Source organism: Ascidia mentula, chromosome 2 (assembly GCF_947561715.1).
Source record: "Ascidia mentula chromosome 2, kaAscMent1.1, whole genome shotgun sequence".
In the NCBI taxonomy this organism is placed as follows: Eukaryota; Metazoa; Chordata; class Ascidiacea; order Phlebobranchia; family Ascidiidae; genus Ascidia; species Ascidia mentula.
The window spans coordinates 8,729,040-8,755,266 of NC_138567.1; the positions used below are offsets into that span (position 1 = coordinate 8,729,040).

The window sequence follows — 26,227 nt, forward strand, 5'->3', positions numbered from 1 at the left end:
GTTTTTGCGCATTTTTGCATTGCCGGTGACGTCACATGCAATCAAGTGCCAAACCACTTTCCGCTTCATAGGATTTTTTTTAAATCTCAGTATCTGTCAAGGATAGAGTGCAGAATAGTGTAAAATTAATAAAAATCAATAGAGATCCCACGTATTCCATCAGAATGACCTGAAACACGAGTGTTTTTGCGCTTTTTTGCATTGCCGGTGACGTCACATGCAATCAAGTGCCAAACCACTTTCCGCTTCATAGGATTTTTTTTAAATCTCATTATCTGTCAAGGATAGAGTGCAGAATAGCGTGAAAGTAATAAAAATCGGTAGAGATCCCACGTATTCCATCAGAATGACCTGAAACACGGATCTTTTTACGCTATAATGCATTGCCGGTGACGTCACATTCAATCAAGTGCCAAACCACTTTCCGCTTCATAGGATTTTTTTTAAATCTCAGTATCTGTCAAGGATAGAGTACAGAATAGCGTAAAATTAATAAAACTCGGTAGAGATCCCACGTATTCCATCAGAATGACCTGAAACACGAGTGTTTTTGCGCTTTTTTGCATTGCCGGTGACGTCACATGCAATCAAGTGCCAAACCACTTTCCGCTTCATAGGATTTTTTTTAAATCTCAGTATCTGTCAAGGATAGAGTGCAGAATAGCATGAAAGTAATAAAAATCGGTAGAGATCCCACGTATTCCATCAGAATGACCTGAAACACGGATCTTTTTACGCTATAATGCATTGCCGGTGACGTCACTTTCAATCAAGTGCCAAACCACTTTCCGCTTCATAGGATTTTTTTTAAATCTCAGTATCTGTCAAGGATAGAGTGCAGAATAGCATGAAAGTAATAAAAATCGGTAGAGATCCCACGTATTCCACCAGAATGACCTGAAACACGGGTGTTTTTGCGCTTTTTTGCATTGCCGGTGACGTCACATGCAATCAAGCGCCAAACCACTTTCCGCTTCATAGGATTTTTTTTAAATCTCAGTATCTGTCAAGGATAGAATGCAGAATAGCGTGAAAGTAATAAAAATCGGTAGAGATCCCACGTATTCCATCAGAATGACCTGAAACACGGGTGTTTTTGCGCATTTTTGCATTGCCGGTGACGTCACATGCAATCAAGTGCCAAACCACTTTCCGCTTCATAGGATTTTTTTTAAATCTCAGTATCTGTCAAGGATAGAGTGCAGAATAGCGTAAAATTAATAAAAATCGGTAGAGATCCCACGTATTCCATCAGAATGACCTGAAACACGGATCTTTTTACGCTATAATGCATTGCCGGTGACGTCACTTTCAATCAAGTGCCAAACCACTTTCCGCTTCATAGGATTTTTTTTAAATCTCAGTATCTGTCAAGGATAGAGTGCAGAATAGCGTGAAAGTAATAAAAATCGGTAGAGATCCCACGTATTCCATCAGAATGACCTGAAACACGGGTGTTTTTGCGCATTTTTGCATTGCCGGTGACGTCACATGCAATCAAGTGCCAAACCACTTTCCGCTTCATAGGATTTTTTTTAAATCTCATTATCTGTCAAGGATAGAGTGCAGAATAGCGTGAAAGTAATAAAAATCGGTAGAGATCCCACGTATTCCATCAGAATGACCTGAAACACGAGTGTTTTTGCGCTTTTTTGCATTGCCGGTGACGTCACATGCAATCAAGTGCCAAACCACTTTCCGCTTCATAGGATTTTTTTTAAATCTCAGTATCTGTCAAGGATAGAGTGCAGAATAGCATGAAAGTAATAAAAATCGGTAGAGATCCCACGTATTCCACCAGAATGACCTGAAACACGGATCTTTTTACGCTATAATGCATTGCCGGTGACGTCACATTCAATCAAGTGCCAAACCACTTTCCGCTTCATAGGATTTTTTTTAAATCTCAGTATCTGTCAAGGATAGAGTGCAGAATAGCGTGAAAGTAATAAAAATCGGTAGAGATCCCACGTATTCCATCAGAATGACCTGAAACACGGGTGTTTTTGCGCTTTTTTGCATTGCCGGTGACGTCACATGCAATCAAGTGCCAAACCACCTTCCGCTTCATAGGATTTTTTTTAAATCTCAGTATCTGTCAAGGATAGAGTGCAGAATAGCATGAAAGTAATAAAAATCGGTAGAGATCCCACGTATTCCAGCAGAATGACTTCAAACAAGGGCTTTTTCATTTTTTTTGCAATTTTTAATGAGGCCCAACGCTCCACTAGATGAGCTGTTCAGGATCGCAACGATTAGAGAAGTCAGGCCAATGCACTGTTTCATGCACAAATTGCCTGGCAAAATTTGCATTTACGATATCTACCATTGTAATCAAACAACACAGAAATGTTAACATTGCATGCTATAAATACCATAGCTGCCAAATGAGGGTTTTCGCATTGTGACGATCCTGTCTTGTCACGCGATATCATGAAACGTTTTTGTGATTCTTATCATATTATCAGCAAGGTAAGTTTCCCATGTTCATCAACCATCGATATAGCCTTTGAGGTACTTAATATTATCCGGTTGGGAGTTTGTATTGACGAATGGTAGTGGCGAAATCGTCGGATTCTAACTTAATTTACATGCCGACATTAACATCCTTTGCAACACTTCTTGATTAAATATGCCATTTGCCCATGCTGGTTGAGTTGATTCGATATTGTGCATGTGTAATTTCGATTTACGTCGCTGTATAAAGTTGTTGATACACATACCAAACTCGTTTGTTAGTCTTTTCATAAACACGCCTAACCCTTGCGAATATGTACATGTAACCATTTGTGTTGACTTCCTTTTAATACGAAGGTTGCTTAGATTTATATTTCGCCATGTAAAGGGCGTCATCAGTTTCCGTTGAATGCAAGACATATATAAGAAATGTAATAAACATTTGAAAAATAGGTCCAGCAAGTATCAAACCTTTTACTCAGCACTATAGAAACGGTAATCGATCGACAGCCTGCCAGGGTACCTTGGTTCCATCATCCAGTAAGGTTTGAACAAATGATTTTTTTCTCTCGTTTGTTTTCCTTTTTGTATTGCGAATGTGCATGATCGCCATTAGGCCTATTATTAGCATTGCGCACACCTTTATCGTCATTTTTGGGTGTAAAACGTACTGTGAACATACATTATTTCTCAGACCTTCTTTTCACATATTGAAGTACATCCCAATATCAGGGTTGAGTATACTTTGTAGCGTCATTCGGTTTAAATTGCGGTCTTGTGATGCAAACCGCCTTTGAAATATAAGTAATTGTTTTGAGGGTGAAAATGGACCCTCTATCGCGTTGATAAGAATTTGCATTGACACTCACCAAGCTACATGTGGGACAATGTCAAAGCTGGAAGCTGCATTGATAAATTGTCATCGCATTCCATCGTTCAGGGAGTTTGTGTGTGACAGGGATACTTCATCCTTCGTAAATGGGCTAATTTTATTTACGAGTCCACTGTCTTTCTCTCACAATATCGCATACCACGAGACAACATGTTTGTACGGTAACGCTTTTCGCCCTTTCTGGCCGTTCTATTTGATTCTAAATCTATTCCATTTTATTTGAATCCATTCTTATTTTATGCTATTTGGTTACATTTCATCAATAAACAATTATACCCAACTGCCTGCATCTTAGCAAAGTGCACTGGTGAACGGACAATTTAAAGGCAATTAGCCACCATTATCATCGTGACAAATTGCAACTTTACATTCAAACCCTAAACGTATATTATGTTGTTTTTGACTTACTGTTGGCCAGGCTTCAAATAACGAGCACGTTCGTTATGTTGTTTGGGACATCGGTGTCATAATATTGTACGCGTACCTTAGATAACGTGCGTCTGCCTTAATAATTAACGTACGCGTTATTTAAAGCCTGGCTAACAGTGTCAAATTCCGAATTAGAGCGACATAGTGTGGAAAAATAAGGTACACGCGCGTTAATAAGCAGCACGTTCGCTATTAGTGTACATGTACCTTAATAGGATATATTTCATGGCCAACCGTGTCATAAGTCCAACTGATGTGTACCTAATTAACGAACATGCAACTTCTTAAGATGCTTGTAACTTAGTAACGTGCGCGCATGTTAAGTTGGCCGACAGTGTTATAATCTTAGTTAAAATTACCTGTACTGTCGTCGTATTTTTTTTCATTTCAAACAACAAATAGTGAGCTTCAAGTCAAAGCTTATGGGAGTCGATATGCTCTTGTTTTCTGCATTTACTTTGCAAATATAACTCATGCATCCATCTCGTGGATATCTGTAGTTCGCACCGTTTACTTCGGTGTCTCGCAACCCTAAAGAGAACCTAAAACGTGGGGTTTTACTGCAATCAACTCTGCATTTTGGCAAACTTGCGACGTAAAGATGCAAACTTTGTAAATTATTGTGTGGCAACATATTGCAAGCGCTGTAAAATTCTCTTGAATATAGGCAGCCCATGCGTATTAAAACAAAGTATGTACATGTTTACTATAACTTAAAATCAAAATAATTTGTAAAGGCATATGCGTACGTAAAAGTACAAGGTTAGCTGAGAATACAGCGCAACTTCGCTGTTCAAATGTTTAATTCTGGAAAAAGAGGACAAATTTGACAGAGAATAAATATTTAAAAAATACATTTCCGGTATTTACAAATTTGTGTGGGGCCATGGTATATTTGGGCCTGTGATGCAACACTTGCATTTTTAAGCAGTTGCGATAACATTTGAGGATTTGACACAGGTCTGACGCTACCTGTCACTACATGGATACATGAGTGATATTTGCAAAAGCGAAAGCAGAAAACAAGAGCATATCGACGCCCATAAGCTGAGGACAGTACATGTAATTTTATCTAAGATTGTGACACTATCGGCCAACTTGACATGCGCGCACGTTACTAAGTTACAAGCACTTTAATAAGTTGCATGTTCGTTAATTAAGTATGCGTACATGAGTTTGACTTATTACACGGCTGGCCATGAAATATATCCTATTTAAGGTGCATGTACACTAATAGCGAACGTGCTGGTTATTAACGCACGCGTACCTTATTATTCCACATGTTGTCGCTCTGTTGGTCAGGGTTTAAATAACGCGCACGTTCGTTAATAAGGTCACGTTATCTAAGGTACGCGTACAATATGATGAATTATGACACCGATGGCCCGCACCATATGGGGCAAGACCACTAATCTTTTGCAAAACCTTTTGGTCCATTATTGTTTGTTACCATACAGTAGAGTCTGTTTCAATTTATTGTTGCTTGTTCGAGTAGCATCAATGATGGAAGTATCACGATACACATCCTTGAAATAAAAATACGCAGTTTTAATCTGAAGGGGTTCATGGTTCAAAAATTTGAATCCTACAAATCAGCCCTCGGCGTCATTTTTCAAATATGATCCACTTGTTAAAATGGGTGTGAAAACGTCAATTAAACCATGTGGTTCAAAAATAACGAATAAAAAACAAATCAGTTTAAAATGTAAAACTACAATACATGACATTTTTAAGCAAGGAAACAGGGACAAGATACGGTTGCGCAAGAACAACTTCTAATTTGTAAGTATACATTAACTTCAATTGGCCAAACGTGTTTTAAGTTATGTTTGCTCCATCCTTTCTCTTCATCGACGCTTTCCTCCTCTTGCTGAAAGTCACGTTACACCGAATAAGCCAATCACAAGGTGATGCATTCCAAAATCACAATTCCAATTGTTACGAAACAAACAGCTGACATGTTGATGTCTCGTATGAATTCCTCATATGGTAAACTTTTGTGCCAGTGAAGATAGGGGTGTTTAGAAATAACTCATTCAGCGCATACCATTTTTGTTGTTGAGTTGAATATTTTTTTCAAGGAAACTGATATAACAAACCATCAGCTACTATTATCAAAATTTTATAAGTCTGCAACATCTACTGCTGAATTTGTACACTGAAGAAAATCTAAGTACGCATCAACAGACGAAGATCAACTTAGCATTTCAAAAGAATTGATCCAGGCTACACATCATGGGAAGAAGAACGCCACCTGTCCATTACAACACAGGGATCTGCGGAAAGCAGACCTGTTACCTCCGTGCTAAAGGTTCACAACTTCCTTCCGTGTTGTTGGTGACCGATAGCAATGGGAGGAACATTGTCTGCCCTCAGGTAGTATCGTCTCGCAGTGAACATTTTGCTTTAAATGCGATTTCTATTCCAGGTGGAAAAATCGGTCACGGCGCTGAGGAGATTGTGTACGGGAATAGGTTCGAGCCAGTCGATGTCATTATCCTGGCTCTTGGCACCAACGACGTGGCTTCCCGACGTGCTGAACACCATCACCACAGCATCGGGGCGGAGTATCAGCAGTTGATTGAGGTTTGTCAACAGAAGTACGCACAATGCCAGGTTGGTAGAAAGGATACTGTAATTGGCCTCTACAGCAGTACAATATGTACATTTTTTTAATCCTTGACAGATTGTTGTAGCTGGCATTCCGCCGCAGACTGGCTTCCATGAACGTTGTGTTTATGGCGTCAACCACGTACTTCGAAACCTCGCAGTCGAATATGGATTGACCTTTCTTGATTTCAACATCTCAGACGACCGGGAGAACTGGAGCGACAACCTTCATCTCTCGGACGTCGGGCTGCGCCATTACATGGACAGTCTGGAAGCTCATGTCCATACTCTTCTTGCTGTTACCGATGCCACAGGTTCAATTTTAATAAGTAGAGTAGTATATTATTACGTCTGCAGGCTTCGACTTTTTCCTAGCAAGGCCAATCATTGTTCCACCTAAAGTTTCTGTGACGTATAAACGTATTTGTGTCTGACACATCTCGAGAGTCAGAGCTTCGGTTTTAAATCGTTCGCTTAACAGATCACCGATTTCGTGTTAAAGGAAGGAGCTTTATCTGAAACTTTTGGGGTGGTTGATATTTGGATAGGCCGTTTTACAATTTAGTTTACTCATCTTAATAAGAATTAATGTACAGTCAAAAATAGTCTCGAGTTTTAACCATTTTTTGAAACATTGAGATTGCATTTTTAACGAATAATCCGCCACGTCATGTGACAATCAGACAAATCACGCCAGGACCTAAAAATATACCGCAAAAAGTGGTAAAATTTGAATGTCACACCATTTGGTTTGCATTACCATGAAATTAATTTTAACAGAACCTTCAACTACACCAGTACATGTTGACGCTCCAGCAGGGAAGAAAAGAAATAAACGGTTTCATACAATCAGATGTTTTGGGTGTATCTCCGACTTTCGCTTGCTATCAACAAAAAAACAACCCAACCCAGAGGAAGAGAAGGCTAATACTTCACAAATATCGAGTGCGAAGAAAAAAGTATCGAAATCATCCAAATCAAATCCGGTCACCGATCTCCAACCCAAACTGATGTCCAAATCATCCAAATCAGCCCCGGTCACCGATCTTCAACCCAAACCGATGTCCAAACCATCCAAATCAGCCCCGGTCACTGATCTTCAACCCAAACTGATGTCCAAACCATCCAAATCAGCTCCGGTCACCGATCTTCAACCCAAACTGATGTCCAAATCATCCAAATCAGCCCCGGTCACCGATCTTCAACCCAAACCGATGTCCAAACCATCCAAATCAGCCCCGGTCACTGATCTTCAACCCAAACTGATGTCCAAACCATCCAAATCAGCCCCGGTCACCGATCTTCAACCCAAACCGATGTCCAAACCACCCAAATCAGCCCCGGTCACTAATCTTCAACCCAAACTGATGTCCAAACCATCCAAATCAGCCCCGGTCACCGATCTTCAACCCAAACTGATGTCCAAATCATCCAAATCAGCCCCGGTCACCGATCTTCAATCCAAACCGATGTCCAAACCATCCAAATCAAATCCGGTCACCGATCTCCAACCCAAACTGATGTCCAAATCATCCAAATCAGCCCCGGTCACCGATCTTCAACCCAAACCGATGTCCAAACCATCCAAATCAGCCCCGGTCACTGATCTTCAACCCAAACTGATGTCCAAACCATCCAAATCAGCTCCGGTCACCGATCTTCAACCCAAACTGATGTCCAAATCATCCAAATCAGCCCCGGTCACCGATCTTCAACCCAAACCGATGTCCAAACCATCCAAATCAGCCCCGGTCACTGATCTTCAACCCAAACTGATGTCCAAACCATCCAAATCAGCCCCGGTCACCGATCTTCAACCCAAACCGATGTCCAAACCACCCAAATCAGCCCCGGTCACTAATCTTCAACCCAAACCGATGTCCAAACCATCCAAATCAGCCCCGGTCACTGATCTTCAACCCAAACTGATGTCCAAACCATCCAAATCAGCCCCGGTCACCGATCTTCAATCCAAACCGATGTCCAAACCATCCAAATCAGCCCCGGTCACCGATCTTCAACCCAAACCGATGTCCAAACCACCCAAATCAGCCCCGGTCACTGATCTTCAACCCAAACGGATGTCCAAACCATCCAAATCAGCCCCGGTCACCGATCTTCAACCCAAACCGATGTCCAAACCATCCAAATCAGCTCCGGTCACCGATCTTCAACCCAAACTGATGTCCAAATCATCCAAATCAGCCCCGGTCACCGATCTTCAACCCAAACCGATGTCCAAACCATCCAAATCAGCCCCGGTCACCGATCTTCAACCCAAACCGATGTCCAAACCATCCAAATCAGCCCCGGTCACCGATCTTCAACCCAAACCGATGTCCAAACCATCCAAATCAGCCCCGGTCACCGATCTTCAAACCACGCTGATGTCCAAACCATTCAAATCGAACCCGGGCGTCGATATTCAACCCAACACATTGGTAACCGAGCCATCGAAATCAACAGCGGGCGTACCACCGAAACAAGTCCTTTATAAAACAAAAGGTGATGTATGGATTTTTTGGGTCATTTGCAATTCAATAAGATTAATTGGTTGTCAAAGTTTTCTTTGTGTTTTGTGGCTACTCACTGCTTTTTGGACATTATTACGAATTTGTAAGCATACGATCAGTTGTCTTGTTTTGCTGGTTTTATTTTATGCTTTTTTTCTGTATTTTTTGGTTTGTTCGTCAGGAGTAGTGGCGATTTTGAACTGCTTGAGACTGTTGCTAAAGCACATATTGGCTTTGTTTCCGTTTCATTACGCCAAACCTCCCAAGATCAGAAAACGTGTTTTTAGTCCGTCGAGTAGTGGCTTTCCTTCAAAAAGTTTCATCAACGTTTTGCGCCTTCCTGGTCGTTTCGTATTGACAGGCGGTGTGCGTTTTGCTACGCCAGGAGACAGGATTAGTACTATTGCCCAGTATTTTATTACACATGACCTCAACCACTTTGATGTAAAATCAGGAAAGGAGTTTTTGCAAAGCAACAAATTTTGGCATGGAAAGCACATAGCAAAACGCCTTATACTTCTTGTGAACTTTTGCAAATTAAATCAAGAAAAAATAGATTCAATTGTTATAAATCGCTCCAGTGCTAACAAATATGACGGCAACCCCCAGTCAAAGTTGCTTTGCCCAAACTTCATTTCTAAATTGGCAAAATGTTTTAAGAACTATCCAAATACGACAAACTTACCGTCAGTTGTTGCAAGAACAATGCTTACGCACATGAAAAAGCAATTTACCAAACAAAATTATTTCAAAATGAACCAGGTTTGGGTAAAAAACGACAAATTTAGGCAGATGGTTAAAAACAAATGCAAATTTGTTCTTGACAACAATTGTGAATCGCAACTATCGGTTTGTTTTCAACCGTGTCAACCAACCAATGTAGTTAACTTGTACTGTGTTTGTTATACTCCGTATGATGGCAGGTTGATGGTAGAGTGCGAAACTTGTGGCAAATGGTTTCACCCGAGTTGTGTTTTTGATCCTGTAAGTGTTGCTGCAACGTTGTCGGCTAAACAATGGAATAGGTCACATCTGGTTTGTCCAGGCGCTGGAATGCTTTTAGACTCGCGTTTCGAACATAACACGACTTTTGACACAATAACTAACTCAAATGCAGACGAAAACCAATCGAAAGGTGCAGACGCGCAAGCCTGCATTAATTCGCTTGTTGACCACACTAGTTCCGAAAATGACGATGACATGTCGACTGTTTTTTATGGAAGTAACAAGAGTTTTAATGACACAGTTGTTGACAGCCCAAATTCTTTTTGTTCCAATGATGAGAAATCCACGATCATATATAGACCGCATATTTATGCTCCTGAAAAATTGGATACAAAACCGAAGCAAAAGATTCCATCGCCTGTTGTTAATGCACCCCTAGAGCGCAATAGCCGTTTTGGCGATAGTTCAGAGGATCTTGACCACCCAGTGGATAATGACGTATTCGACAGTAATTTTCGTACCCCTGTTTACGCAAGTTCGGAAGAGAGTAGCTCCAATTGTACCAATTGTTCTGCAAGTCATAGCGTTCGTGATGAGGAGTGTGTTGTTTCAGAGGGCGAGGATGATAATAATGATGATGATAATTTGGTTTTTGATGTGAGTGGTATTGGTGCAGACATTCGTTCAAAATTTAGGCGTTCTGGTAAATTGGACATTAGCGGTGAATTTGTGATTTCAATTCAGGAATGGAAAAAGATTGTAAAAAATAGAAGTGCCAATCATTTTGGGAACAATTTATATGTTGATTTAACGGTAAAAAATGTGCATCAAATTTATAATGGTTGCGTGCCAAACGTCTTAAACAATTATTTACGAAGTGAAGGAAGTGTTGCGAACATAACAAGGAATGATGATTGCTATAGAGAGGGATGGGTAAACTTGTATTGTGCGCATAGGAAGTGTGAGGATTGCAAGTGTGAAGTTGTTTTTGTGGTGACGTTTTGGTCTTTTGTTGACAAAGTCGAAGGGCGCGTCAAGGTATCTGGTATGCGAAACCATTGTTCTGGGTGTAAAAAATGTAGACGGGTAACTGGAGAAATGAGGAAGAAGCTTCGCAATTCATTGGAAAATAAAAGCGCCGTCAAACGATTTCGGGAAATTTACAACGAATTATCACCAGAAGAACGCTGGCTTGGGGCTCATACTTTTTTGCCATCGCAATCTGTTTTAAACAACATCAAAAGTGAACAAAAAAAAATCAGCAACTTATGGTTTATTAATTTAAATGAAATCCGCCTGGAAATGTTAAAGAAGGGAGAAACTTACATTCGATCAATAGCTATTCATCCCCCAGAAGTTGCATTGTATTGTAATAGTCAAATAAAAATATTTAATCACATATGTTGCAAGGACGTTGTCTACTTGGATGCCACTGGAAGTGTAGTTCGACGCATTGACGAATATTCAGATTTTCAAATTTACACTTTGCTAGTTAGAAATCCGAAAAAGGGTGGCACTCCACTTCCTGTGGCAACTTTTTTGACATCGCGCCATGATTCAAATACAATCAGTCATTTTTTGGAAAAATTTATGTTTGATTGTTTAAAATTGTGTGGCATGGCAAAAAAGCCCAGCCTGCTCATCATTGATGGCTCCATGGCAATGTGGAATGCAGTTTTGAAGGCATTGTGTCATGAATTGCGCCTAGACTTTTATAATCGTTGTTATCGCATTGCAACTGGCGTTCCTAATGAGAGAGATTTAAACAAGACTGTATTGCACAATTGCTATAGCCATGCAATGAGAGCTGCCAAAATTTTTTGTCATAAACATTGCAAAAGCAAAAAAATTGTTGAAACCTATCTGTATTGGATAAACATAATGTTTTCTTGTGACACATTGGCTGGATTAGATAAAGTAATTGAAAGTTTTTTTATTCTCACTAATTGTGAAGCTTCTTCCTCAGTTGTCGAATTTCATTTTAATCTCATAAAAGAAAGAATTGCTCGATCTCAAACTGACCATGACAGTGATGGTGACAATGCCGCAGATGATACTGATTATTTTTTTACTGCTAAAGCAACTGATAGATTACAGGAAAAACGTTCACCATTTTATAAAAGATATAAGCAAAAACTTGATAATTTTTTCTTGTCTGATATTTTTAAGCAACATGTAGATCCTGAAATTTCAAAAAATATATATTACAACCCTGAATTTTGTACAAAGGTTTTGGAGGTAATTGTTTCAAGAATATGTTCAACATCCAAAATAATGCTGGGAGATTTGTCCCGACATGTAAACAGTGACATGACAAGTAGTGCACAAGCACAAATGTATCATCAACAGAAAGGCCATTGTAACATATTAAAAAGTATGAATCATCAAACAATAATGCGTGACAATCAGACTCAAGGTATAATAGAAGAACATTTTCGTGATTTAAAGACAAATATTTTGGATGGTAAGCGTATTTCAAAAATTGATGACTTTGTTGTTAAATATTACAATTCTCTAAAGATTTTGATTAAGATATTCTGTGATACATTTATGCAATTTAAAACATTTCGGGACAAATCTTGCAGTTCGAATATCTCAAATTTGAAACAAAATGGGACCAAAGTTGTTGAATCTAAGTTTAAAAAACGTAAGCATAATCGCAGTGGCTATTATTCATCTAACGCCGCTTCGAAACAGATTAAATACAAAAATAAAACAATTGAATATTTGTGCAATAACAACATGAAACCTTCTCCATTTGCCTCACCATATATTTTCTGCCCCTCTGATGAAGTAGTTCACCGGATTTGCAAACCAATAGCTGATAAAATATGGAGCCACAACCAGTTAACCAAAAGTACAATATTTGATACTGCTTTGGTCATGCATTGCCACCAGTCATTGTCATGGTTGGATTTGTGTTCACTGTGTTTGAAACCATGTAGTAAAACATATATTTCCTTGACAGAGAATGCTGCTAGGTCCCATACGCACTCGACTTTAGGTTGGCTGACTGATAAGGTAGTCGATGTTTACGTAGCCAGAACAGTTAAATTGTGTAATGCTGTATTGCCTCAAAAATTTGCCTGTTTGTCAACTGCTTTGACTATGGAGGTGTTGCATGGTAAATGTTTGAAGGATGTGCCTAGGGCTTTTGCTAGCATTTTTTGTAAGGACAAAACAGTGTGTGAAAATGTTTTCATTCCTGTTTTGTTTAAAAGTCACTTTGTTGTTTTGTGGTTTGACAGATCTTGTAATAAACTTATCTTATACAACTCATACTTAAGATTTGATAAAGAATTGATAAAATTGATTATGCAATACCTGGTTCCCATTTTACAAACGTTTACTGGCCATGTAGTCATGTTTGAAAGTGATTCAATTGTCAAACAATGTGATGATTCTAGTTGTGGTTTGTGCGTTTGCTATTCTGTGGATTATGTCGCCTGTAAGATTTTAAAAGTGCAAATTTCACATTTTAATACTTCAATGTTTCGAATGTGGATGGTGTATAGTTTGGTGTGTAATTCACATAGTTGTGAGGAATCAATTTACAGGTGTGGTTTAAAGAGTTTTGAATTTGTGTTTATTGGACTTCCAAATGAATATAACAATTGTTGGCTGAACTCTGTTGTACAAGGCATTAGATGTCTTTTTGAAGAAGCCCCTAGGAGTTTGGAATGCGAAGGTGGTGTTGCTGATAAGCTAGCTTTCATGATCAGTAATGTTGCATGTGGCAAATTGGACAGGGTCATGTATCTTAAATTAATAAAGGAGATTTGCAAGCATCTCCACTGGGTTTTAAATGCGCAACAAGATCCCAATGAGTTTATTTTTGTTTTTGACTTGTGCACTGTTTTTCAGAAATGTGGATTAGATGTCACATTTCAATTGGTTACCACAAAAAAATGTCAGTCCTGTAATAAAATTGAAAGATTTGTTAGTAGCCAGTCAGCACTCGTTTTACCTATGTTTGAAAATGTGTCGGATGGTTGTTTTCTTAGTAATTATTGTGAAACTGAGTTTTCAAGTATTTCAATCAGTCTTTGTCAAGCTTGTAAATCAAAATGTGGAATGACTGTTGAATTAACATTTGGAAAGATGTCTCAAATTGTTTGCATGGTTTTGAATAGAAATATTGGTGGTAAGAAATGTATGAAGCGAGTAATCCCTGACAAAACCTTGACATTTCAGTCCCCTACTCATACATTTACACTAAAATTGGTTTCGGTAATTGTTCATGTTGGGTCAAATGTTAATTGTGGACATTATATTACGTATAAATTTGTTGATGAAGAATGGGTGCTTGAATTAAATGATGAAGTGGTTAGGTGTGTGCCTTTAGAAGTAGTGAATGATGCTCTGTATACTGGTGGATGTATATTTTATTACCGTGTTGTCGAATGTTTAGTACCTAGCGTAGATGAACTTGTTAAAATCCCAATTAAAGTGATCTCCAGAAAACGTCGCCATTGCAACTTAGATGCAGTCAAAACATGTGAAAAACTGATTTTGAAAGATATAAAGTTAACCCAGCATATTGATGGCAAGTTAATTGACTACCCAACCACACTGATATTAGGAAATGATGTAAATTTTGTTTACAAGCAAATCCTTGATAAATTATCTTTGACAATGCAACAAACTGTTAGTCAAGCGAATTTATTTCCAGAATTTTACCGACTGTATTTGTTTTTCAACAACCATAGAAAAAAACTACTAGAGTTTAACTCCTTACTATCACTAACTAACACAAACCTAACAAATCTTGATTTTGAAAACCTAATTCGATTTCTAAATTATTCCATTTGTCAACATCAGTGGCGACAGCGCTTTGTTGGGGATCAACTTTTTCGTGAAACTTTTGTTGGTAAGGTTATAAAACCTGATTTTGTTGTCTGTGGAAGTAGTTTACAAAAAAAAATTGAAGGTAACTTGTTGAATGTCGATACATATTTATCACAAGTTTTGCATTTAGAAGGAATAACTTTTTTTGTGATGTTAACAGAAAAATTGTCATACAAAAAGGCAACACTAGCCTTAGGTTTTGCTGCCACAAAGATATAGTTTATTTATATTTCATTACATATTGATAAGACCATCGTATATCTCTGCATATATAATTTTTGTTCTCTTATATGCCAATATCTTTTATGATTGCATAATTATTTTTGGTAGCTGTTGCTCTTGTATGCAGTGCATATTTACACTGACCAGTGACTAATATAGACTAAATATTTTTATGTTTTGAAGAGTAGTTTTCTGCTGGGAAATATTTATTGTTTCAGACTCAAGAAAATTTCAGCAATCTTTCATCCTTTTACAAGAAGTACCAACCACAGATGATGCAGAAATGTACATGAACACCAAAGATGTGGCAGTTATCTAAACTCTTGATAATTTAAAACTGTCCAAATAAACGCGCAATGTTTCTTCGTTAATTGTGCCTGTTTACCCAATTTGCTTCTTAGACTTAGTGGCCACTATAAAAATTGTGTTTCTTATATGTTTGTGTAAGAAGCAAAGATGTCAAAATAGTGAATCACTTTCACCTTTGATTCATCAACATCATGTATAAATTTACCATTTTTCAGAGTAAATATTCTTTCATTTGAAAATGTTAAATCAAAATATTTACGTGCATTTTAACAAGCATTACCTTTACGGTCATTTATATTCACTACAAAAAAAGGAAAAACAATTGGACGCATATTGCACAATAAAACGTTCTTTGCAAGTTCATAAGTGAACACATTGTGATTAGAAGGGAAAATGTATGAGATTGTGTGAAAACGGATGTGTCAGTCGATTAGATTTTGCGACGACAAAAATTCTGGACAAATACAGAGATTAAAAAAAAATCCTATGAAGCGGAAAGTGGTTTGGCACTTGATTGCAAGTGACGTCACCGGCAATGCATTATAGCGTAAAAAGATCCGTGTTTCAGGTCATTCTGGTGGAATACGTGGGATCTCTACCGATTTTTATTACTTTCACGCTATTCTGCACTCTATCCTTGACAGATACTGAGATTTAAAAAAAATCCTATGAAGCGGAAAGTGGTTTGGCACTTGATTGAATGTGACGTCACCGGCAATGCATTATAGCGTAAAAAGATCCGTGTTTCAGGTCATTTTGATGGAATACGTGGGATCTCTACCGATTTTTATTACTTTCGCGCTATTCTGCACTCTATCCTTGACAGATAATGAGATTTAAAAAAAATCCTATGAAGCGGAAAGTGGTTTGGCACTTGATTGCATGTGACGTCACCGGCAATGCAAAAAAGCGCAAAAACACCCGTGTTTCAGGTCATTTTTATGGAATACGTGGGATCTCTACCGATTTTTATTACTTTCACGCTATTCTGCACTCTATCCTTGACAGATACTGAGATTTAAAAAAAATCCTATGAAGCGGAAAGTGGTTTGGCACTTGATTGAATGTGACGTCACCGGCAATGCATTATAGCGTAAAAAGATCCGTGTTTCAGGTCATTCTGGTGGAATACGTGGGATCTCTACCGATTTTTATTACTTTCACGCTATTCTGCACTGTATCCTTGACAGATACTGAGATTTAAAAAAAATCCTATGAAGCGGAAAGTGGTTTGGCACTTGATTGAAAGTGACGTCACCGGCAATGCAAAAAAGCGCAAAAACACCCGTGTTTCAGGTCATTCTGATGGAATACGTGGGATCTCTACCGATTTTTATTACTTTTACGCTATTCTGCACTCTATCCTTGACAGATACTGAGATTTAAAAAAAATCCTATGAAGCGGAAAGTGGTTTGGCACTTGATTGAATGTGACGTCACCGGCAATGCATTATAGCGTAAAAAGATCCGTGTTTCAGGTCATTCTGGTGGAATACGTGGGATCTCTACCGATTTTTATTACTTTCACGCTATTCTGCACTGTATCCTTGACAGATACTGAGATTTAAAAAAAATCCTATGAAGCGGAAAGTGGTTTGGCACTTGATTGAAAGTGACGTCACCGGCAATGCAAAAAAGCGCAAAAACACCCGTGTTTCAGGTCATTTTGATGGAATACGTGGGATCTCTACCGATTTTTATTACTTTCGCGCTATTCTGCACTCTATCCTTGACAGATACTGAGATTTAAAAAAAATCCTATGAAGCGGAAAGTGGTTTGGCACTTGATTGAATGTGACGTCACCGGCAATGCATTATAGCGTAAAAAGATCCGTGTTTCAGGTCATTCTGATGGAATACGTGGGATCTCTACCGATTTTTATTACTTTCACGCTATTCTGCACTCTATCCTTGACAGATAATGAGATTTAAAAAAAATCCTATGAAGCGGAAAGTGGTTTGGCACTTGATTGCATGTGACGTCACCGGCAATGCAAAAAAGCGCAAAAACACCCGTGTTTCAGGTCATTCTGGTGGAATACGTGGGATCTCTACCGATTTTTATTATTTTCACGCTATTCTGCACTCTATCCTTGACAGATACTGAGATTTAAAAAAAATCCTATGAAGCGGAAAGTGGTTTGGCACTTGATTGAAAGTGACGTCACCGGCAATGCAAAAAAGCGCAAAAACACCCGTGTTTCAGGTCATTTTTATGGAATACGTGGGATCTCTACCGATTTTTATTACTTTCACGCTATTCTGCACTCTATCCTTGACAGATACTGAGATTTAAAAAAAATCCTATGAAGCGGAAAGTGGTTTGGCACTTGATTGAATGTGACGTCACCGGCAATGCATTATAGCGTAAAAAGATCCGTGTTTCAGGTCATTCTGGTGGAATACGTGGGATCTCTACCGATTTTTATTACTTTCACGCTATTCTGCACTGTATCCTTGACAGATACTGAGATTTAAAAAAAATCCTATGAAGCGGAAAGTGGTTTGGCACTTGATTGAAAGTGACGTCACCGGCAATGCAAAAAAGCGCAAAAACACCCGTGTTTCAGGTCATTCTGATGGAATACGTGGGATCTCTACCGATTTTTATTACTTTCACGCTATTCTGCACTCTATCCTTGACAGATACTGAGATTTAAAAAAAATCCTATGAAGCGGAAAGTGGTTTGGCACTTGATTGAATGTGACGTCACCGGCAATGCATTATAGCGTAAAAAGATTCGTGTTTCAGGTCATTCTGGTGGAATACGTGGGATCTCTACCGATTTTTATTACTTTCACGCTATTCTGCACTCTATCCTTGACAGATACTGAGATTTAAAAAAAATCCTATGAAGCGGAAAGTGGTATGGCACTTGATTGCATGTGACGTCACCGGCAATGCAAAAAAGCGCAAAAACACACGTGTTTCAGGTCATTTTGATGGAATACGTGGGATCTCTACCGATTTTTATTACTTTCGCGCTATTCTGCACTCTATCCTTGACAGATAATGAGATTTAAAAAAAATCCTATGAAGCGGAAAGTGGTTTGGCACTTGATTGCATGTGACGTCACCGGCAATGCAAAAAAGCGCAAAAACACCCGTGTTTCAGGTCATTCTGGTGGAATACGTGGGATCTCTACCGATTTTTATTATTTTCACGCTATTCTGCACTCTATCCTTGACAGATACTGAGATTTAAAAAAAATCCTATGAAGCGGAAAGTGGTTTGGCACTTGATTGCATGTGACGTCACCGGCAATGCAAAAAAGCGCAAAAACACCCGTGTTTCAGGTCATTTTTATGGAATACGTGGGATCTCTACCGATTTTTATTACTTTCACGCTATTCTGCACTCTATCCTTGACAGATACTGAGATTTAAAAAAAATCCTATGAAGCGGAAAGTGGTTTGGCACTTGATTGAATGTGACGTCACCGGCAATGCATTATAGCGTAAAAAGATCCGTGTTTCAGGTCATTCTGGTGGAATACGTGGGATCTCTACCGATTTTTATTACTTTCACGCTATTCTGCACTGTATCCTTGACAGATACTGAGATTTAAAAAAAATCCTATGAAGCGGAAAGTGGTTTGGCACTTGATTGAAAGTGACGTCACCGGCAATGCAAAAAAGCGCAAAAACACCCGTGTTTCAGGTCATTCTGATGGAATACGTGGGATCTCTACCGATTTTTATTACTTTCACGCTATTCTGCACTCTATCCTTGACAGATACTGAGATTTAAAAAAAATCCTATGAAGCGGAAAGTGGTTTGGCACTTGATTGAATGTGACGTCACCGGCAATGCATTATAGCGTAAAAAGATCCGTGTTTCAGGTCATTCTGGTGGAATACGTGGGATCTCTACCGATTTTTATTACTTTCACGCTATTCTGCACTGTATCCTTGACAGATACTGAGATTTAAAAAAAATCCTATGAAGCGGAAAGTGGTTTGGCACTTGATTGAATGTGACGTCACCGGCAATGCATTATAGCGTAAAAAGATCCGTGTTTCAGGTCATTCTGGTGGAATACGTGGGATCTCTACCGATTTTTATTACTTTCACGCTATTCTGCACTCTATCCTTGACAGATACTGAGATTTAAAAAAAATCCTATGAAGCGGAAAGTGGTTTGGCACTTGATTGCATGTGACGTCACCGGCAATGCAAAAAAGCGCAAAAACACCCGTGTTTCAGGTCATTTTGATGGAATACGTGGGATCTCTACCGATTTTTATTACTTTCGCGCTATTCTGCACTCTATCCTTGACAGATACTGAGATTTAAAAAAAATCCTATGAAGCGGAAAGTGGTTTGGCACTTGATTGAATGTGACGTCACCGGCAATGCATTATAGCGTAAAAAGATCCGTGTTTCAGGTCATTCTGGTGGAATACGTGGGATCTCTACCGATTTTTATTACTTTCACGCTATTCTGCACTGTATCCTTGACAGATACTGAGATTTAAAAAAAATCCTATGAAGCGGAAAGTGGTTTGGCACTTGATTGAATGTGACGTCACCGGCAATGCATTATAGCGTAAAAAGATCCGTGTTTCAGGTCATTCTGGTGGAATACGTGGGATCTCTACCGATTTTTATTACTTTCACGCTATTCTGCACTCTATCCTTGACAGATACTGAGATTTAAAAAAAATCCTATGAAGCGGAAAGTGGTTTGGCACTTGATTGCATGTGACGTCACCGGCAATGCAAAAAAGCGCAAAAACACCCGTGTTTCAGGTCATTTTGATGGAATACGTGGGATCTCTACCGATTTTTATTACTTTCGCGCTATTCTGCACTCTATCCTTGACAGATACTGAGATTTAAAAAAAATCCTATGAAGCGGAAAGTGGTTTGGCACTTGATTGAATGTGACGTCACCGGCAATGCATTATAGCGTAAAAAGATCCGTGTTTCAGGTCATTCTGATAGAATACGTGGGATCTCTACCGATTTTTATTACTTTCACGCTATTCTGCACTCTATCCTTGACAGATACTGAGATTTAAATAAAATCCTATGAAGCGGAAAGTGGTTTGGCACTTGATTGAATGTGACGTCACCGGCAATGCATTATAGCGTAAAAAGATCCGTGTTTCAGGTCATTCTGATGGAATACGTGGGATCTCTACCGATTTTTATTACTTTCACGCTATTCTGCACTCTATCCTTGACAGATACTGAGATTTAAAAAAAATCCTATGAAGCGGAAAGTGGTTTGGCACTTGATTGAAAGTGACGTCACCGGCAATGCAAAAAAACGCAAAAACACCCGTGTTTCAGGTCATTCGGATGGAATACGTGGGATCTCTACCGATTTTTATTACTTTCACGCTATTCTGCACTCTATCCTTGACAGATACTGAGATTTTAAAAAAATCCTATGAAGCGGAAAGTGGTTTGGCACTTGATTGAAAGTGACGTCACCGGCAATGCAAAAAAACACAAAAAAACCCGTGTTTCAGGTCATTCTGATGGAATACGTGGGATCTCTACCGATTTTTATTACTTTTACGCTATTCTGCACTCTATCCTTGACAGATACTGAGATTTAAAAAAAATCCTATGAAGCGGAAAGTGGTTTGGCACTTGATTGAAAGTGACGTCACCGGCAATGCATTATAGCGTAAAAAGATTCGTATTTCAGGTCATTTTGCATGTAAACTTGGGACTTCTACAGAGGTATTGGTACGAATTGGTTAACAAGTGAAATATTTTGCAAAATAATGCTTACTGGTATGATATATCCCCACAATAAACTCCTTCGTATAAGTTAAACCTTTTTGTGCAATGCTGCTCATTGATGCGGAACGGATTTCGCGAAACAATAATTTTGGATTCTGCCAGGATGACAGTAGTATGTGAATGCTCTGATTGAAGTGAAGTTGATAGTTGGTAACTAAGTAACGCTTGAATGATGCTGCGAGTGTCCATAGAAATATTAAACCATGTAGCATTGACTTGGCGTCGAAAGCCCACGAAAATGCTTTTTGGACACTAACACACACACAAAGCCGTTGTATTTGTACTACAGAATGAGTAAAATTATATTTTTACTTATTCTGTTTTCAAAAATAGGCATTTTACAGGAAATGCCGAAAGGCAAAATACTTTGCTTTCCGAATCTACAAAACGATAAATCACAATTTAAGCTGTACATAGTACCGGCTTTAGCAAGCAACAAAAAGCAGAGAAAAATACAAAACGATAATAGCATACATGAAGCCGCCAAATTTTGTCTTCCCAACTACACAAGGTATGTATGGATCAGAAACAACCACCACCTTTACAATGAACAGTCCAGCCACGCAAACAACATCTACGTCATACTGTGCATTTCTATTAGCAAGTTTAAATCATGGTCGTTGTCGGTTTCTCCGCAGTTGGTTGTTCCTTCCTCTTTGTTTTTCATATACTTTGCGGCAGGTATTTCAAGCCACAGGACCAAAGAGGCAACGGCAAAGCAGCATGTGGCAACGATAAAGCTATACGTATATGACTGTGTAGCATCGAACAAGGCACCTGCAAACAAATAAATAATGTAGTAAACGGTCCGTGATATTATCGAAATCCAAATAAAACACGGCACCGAAATTACATAATAGAAAAAAATTGCTTGGACGTTTTAAAAATACACGGAGATATGATACCTTGTGGCAGCGACAGATGGCAAGCCGCTTTCACAAGTTTCTAAACGTTAATCGCAGACCATCTCAATTTAAGTATGTTAAAAAAATTACCTGCAACCGGAGGGCCAATAAGTTGGCCACAAACTCCACTGAAAAAGAGGCAAAACCCGTAGGCGCTTCGGAGTTTACGAACGCCTAGTGTGTCCACTGTTACCGGCAGGATGTTGCCCTGCCAACTTCCTGACCCGCAGCCGAATACCACGCAGTATATGACCATTGTTAAGAAGGAGTTGGCGACCAGGCTACAGGCACTTGCCACCGCCATTACAGCGATGTAAATCTTGTGTAAATGGATTCTTCTCAGGTAACCTTTGTCGGCGAAGTAGCCGGACGACAGTTGAGCAACAACCTCCGATAAACCAATGCAGGACAGCAGCAAAGCAGATTGATACTCGCCTATCCCCAGAAGCTTTGCTCTGGCAACCGTGTGGACGAGCGTGATAGAATACCCGAACTGAGTAACGACCAAATTAATGGTCACCACCGCCCATAGTGGATTTTTGAGCAGCGAGAAGTCCAGAGTCTTCTTTTTGGTTGGTTGATACACAGGCTCGATTTCGGGAAAATGGTCCACGATGAGCGATTCCGTTATTCCATACTCCAAAACCCGCTTTTCAATTTCCTTCTCTAGTCGGTTGGCTTTCTTCTTTTCTAAAGCCCGTCTCGCAGTTAATTTATAACCGTTGTTGGGAACTTCGTCAGCCCGTTGGTCTTGCATAATGCCACCCTCGTCACTTGGTGGCATGATGCTAGAACGATGCTTCTCCAGCGTCTCCTCACGATCAAAGGCCAATTCATCTTTCAAGCGAACTGGGCGCAGAAGTAGAGCACACACAAAAAGATTGAGCTCCATACCCCCAACAATTAAAAGACATCCCTGCCAACCGTACTTGTCAACCAGGAGCTGTAGGACGGGCGCAAGAAAGAAAATTGCCCCTCCGCCGGACCGCGATAAGCCATTTGCAAGGGATCGCTTGGTTTTGAAGTAGCGACCAATCATGGTGAGCGCTGGCAAGGATGCCAAGGCAAAGCCAAAACCTACAAAAAACATAGTCTATAATTTCCAGCGTTTCTCTCTTTCCGGTCATGAATATAAACTCACCTGTGACACACCCGAGTGAAATATATAAGTACGTCGGGGAGGTGGCGAACATACTTATGATGAGCCCAATAGTTACAAGTGCCGCTCCCCAAGCTACCACCTTCCTTTCCCCGTACCTGTTGCTCAGAGCTGCCGATAAGGGTGCTGCAAGACAAATGATTTCTACTAAAAATCCCACTAATACAGCTTAAAACTGTCAATTTGGTGCTTTGGGCCGTACAAGTTTCGTCACAAACCTTAAACGACATGCTATACCATTGAGTAAAAACTGTAATAATTGCAGAAATGTTTTACCTGCAGTTGCGCGCATCGAAAGCGATATTGAATTAATCCACGAGATGGCGCCCGCACTCCCATTAAAATAATTTCGAAATTCAGGAAAGAGTACACCCAATGACTTGAGCATTCCAATCACTAGACAGTTGTCGATCCATACGGCCACGACCACCACCCATCCCCAACCCCCGTCGGGCGGTTCAATGTACCTGCAAAAACGTTTGGCATTTTAAGGAAGGTTTCAGTCACTGCGATGCTTCTTGACGTTGAATGCATATTTTTATCCAAGGAGCGTTAATAGCATTTTTTTAAAGGTACAATTATATTTGTGGACTCGACTTTTTGGCCGCCGTCTGACTCGATAACCCATAAGGTTTTATTGCTGCCCATGAAATTTGTGTATGCAAAATCAAAGTGACTTGAATGGACTTTTCTTTTAAAAAGCTATTGTTACGTAACAGCACATGTCCTAGCTCAGCTCATTTACAGCTCTTGTGTAAGCGCGCTGTGACGGAACGTGCGAGAAAACATGGCTAAGTTATTACAGCGGGTGCGACTCAATGCAGTTATGGTTAATGAGTAACTTTGACCGCGAGGTTCGCAATCGTCCCGGCATGTGTTCCGGCGTTCCCTGCAAGTGGGTTAAGTTTGCTTTTACAAAGGTCGCCGGTGCGAGAGCGAGTTTCCGAGCTCCGATGCCGCAAACAAACAAGGCCCAATGACCGCTTTTTGTACCCATTGTTTTTTTATTGTGCCTCCAACGGAGTTACCCCGACGGGGCGTAAAATAACACCTAACGACTGTTTGTTTACGTAAGTGCTGCAATAACGCTAATTGCAAAAACACATACAGCTTTCACCCGCCATTTAGGGATACTCTCTTTGGTGCATTATAATCAAATCAAGCCAAACAATACGGTTAGTTGGTGTGGTCTTGTAACAACTATCCCAAAAGTGACAATGTCCCTTATGCGCATTATCACGGGGACAAATATAATACCACTCACAAAACAAGGGCGTGTATCAATTTTGCATAATCTCAAAATAGTCTATTTGACAGCAACGGGGTAAAAAATGTCCAAACAGACATAATTTTGCAAAACGAGGTACTCACTTTTTTTGGTTGACAACCAAGGGATTTGGGTCACGAAGCGATGCCCGTTTAGAGTAGGAAGAGGTGGATGATGTTGACGTCAAGTGCGACCTCCGGTGACCGTTGGCGGTCGTCTGTATCGTTGGTGGAAACTTAACATCAACTGTGCCGTCATCTCCTTCGTCGCGGTTGGTCATGTCTGGCCGTCGTTCCGTTTCACTCATCGCAATCTGACAAAAATGGACCCACACTGAACATGTCAGTTATATGTGGTTTATCTACAGAGCGTACGGCTTAACGTCCCAATTCACAGAAAGGAGCAAATATGGATCTTTTGTTACACTGTTTGCAAATGACATGTAAGTCTTAGACCTTTTTGACATGCTTGTATGTTGTAATGGGCTGTACCGATAATTTATCGAATGCGAACGGCATAATACTCACCTTTGTTCATGCCAACAGATTTTATTTCTATAGAAATGAGCATTTACACCTTAAAATAAAGAAATACATTAGTGTTGCAATGTATGCAGCAAATTTGAGAAGAAATAAAAAGTTTCTTGTTGAAAACTGAAACACTGACGAAATCAGGTAAAATTCTATTACGCAACGTGCTGGTGTGGGTTTTTTAAAATATTGGTCAAACTACACGATATATTGCTTCTTTTCTTGCTGACCCACAAAACAGAGGCAACAAAACAAACTTCCCTTGCCCTCTCCACGCCCACATAAACGGCCTATTGCATCCCGTCTTACACAACCCGTCCTACGCAATGTCGCAAAGCGAAAACACTTGAGGTTGAAATATTGCGTTTCCCCAATTAATTATTCACCCTCAAACTGCTGACTCGGCTCGACGCTTGCCGTTGATATCAAACTCCAATGTGTGTTATTTTACTCGCACGTATGCCTGATTACCACTCACACACGACTTCCACTTAACAGTTTCATGTGACTCCGGCAAAACTCCCAATGTTGTTGCCTGAATCCAACAGGATTACGCAACCTGACCACAGTTACGTCATTAACTTCCAAAGCACCAGAACACGATAACATCGTTGATCGGTAAACAAGCTCGCCATTAATCAACCTGCAAGTTTCAGCTCGCAACGACACCTGCATGAAAACCGTGCTATGCGACACGAAGTCATATTTTAACTGGGCTGTCGCAACTCAATTATGCAAGACAACAACGCGGGTCAAAGGTTGCGCAAACAAGTCAAGCCTCCAGCTGTTGAGTGCACCGCGATAACTCGACAAACATATCGCTCGCTGGTGAATGAATCACGCCATGAGTTCAATCGTTCTCCAATGAAATGCCTTGTTTTTTTCTGCTGTGTCGGAAGTTCCCCTGTATTTTACCATTTCGTGTTATGGCTGGTGTTAAACTGTTGAACTATCCGTTTGCTTTAGAGTCGATCTTTTTTAACAGAGAACCTTCAACTGCTCAAGAGCTCGCCGAGAACAGCGAATGGGGTATCTTTTTACGCAATTGTTCTTCGAAATTGCAGTCAGCCAAATGATCTCGCCAGAACCTGGCCGTGTTTTTGTCACACTAGGTTAACGCCAATTGCTAAAAGAAGTATTATCAAACATTTGTTTTGCAACTTGCACCACCGTTCCGTTCATTTATAACATATTTTTATGAACATGTTATTCTTGTGGACGTAATTTCCACAGTGATTACGTGATTAATCGACCAAGGGTCACAATCCAAGCAAACAAGGGCGGCTATAAATTACGTAATAATAAATATTTCATTTACGACTCAGCAATGATGCGGCCGCATGGGTCAGACCACAAAGCACACCCAACATACCTTGATC

At 39.7% G+C, this 26,227-nt stretch overlaps 1 protein-coding gene and 1 pseudogene across 1 annotated transcript; one reads left to right on the forward strand and one right to left on the reverse strand.

Moving 5' to 3' along the window:
* The first annotated feature begins 6,013 nt into the window (after positions 1 to 6,013).
* Positions 6,014 to 8,776, forward strand: LOC145890021 (uncharacterized; annotated as a pseudogene).
* A 12,474-nt stretch (positions 8,777 to 21,250) lies between these two features.
* LOC145888753 (putative monocarboxylate transporter 5) lies at positions 21,251 to 24,985 on the reverse strand. The gene is made up of 6 exons (XM_082979582.1): positions 24,846 to 24,985; positions 24,423 to 24,631; positions 23,328 to 23,518; positions 23,034 to 23,177; positions 21,983 to 22,969; positions 21,251 to 21,764 (listed from the first exon to the last, which is right to left on the reverse strand). The coding sequence occupies exons 2-6, from the start codon at positions 24,623 to 24,625 to the stop codon at positions 21,562 to 21,564; spliced, it is 1,728 nt and encodes a 575-aa protein (XP_082835708.1). The 5' UTR covers positions 24,626 to 24,631; positions 24,846 to 24,985; the 3' UTR covers positions 21,251 to 21,561.
* Between the last annotated feature and the right edge of the window lie 1,242 nt (positions 24,986 to 26,227).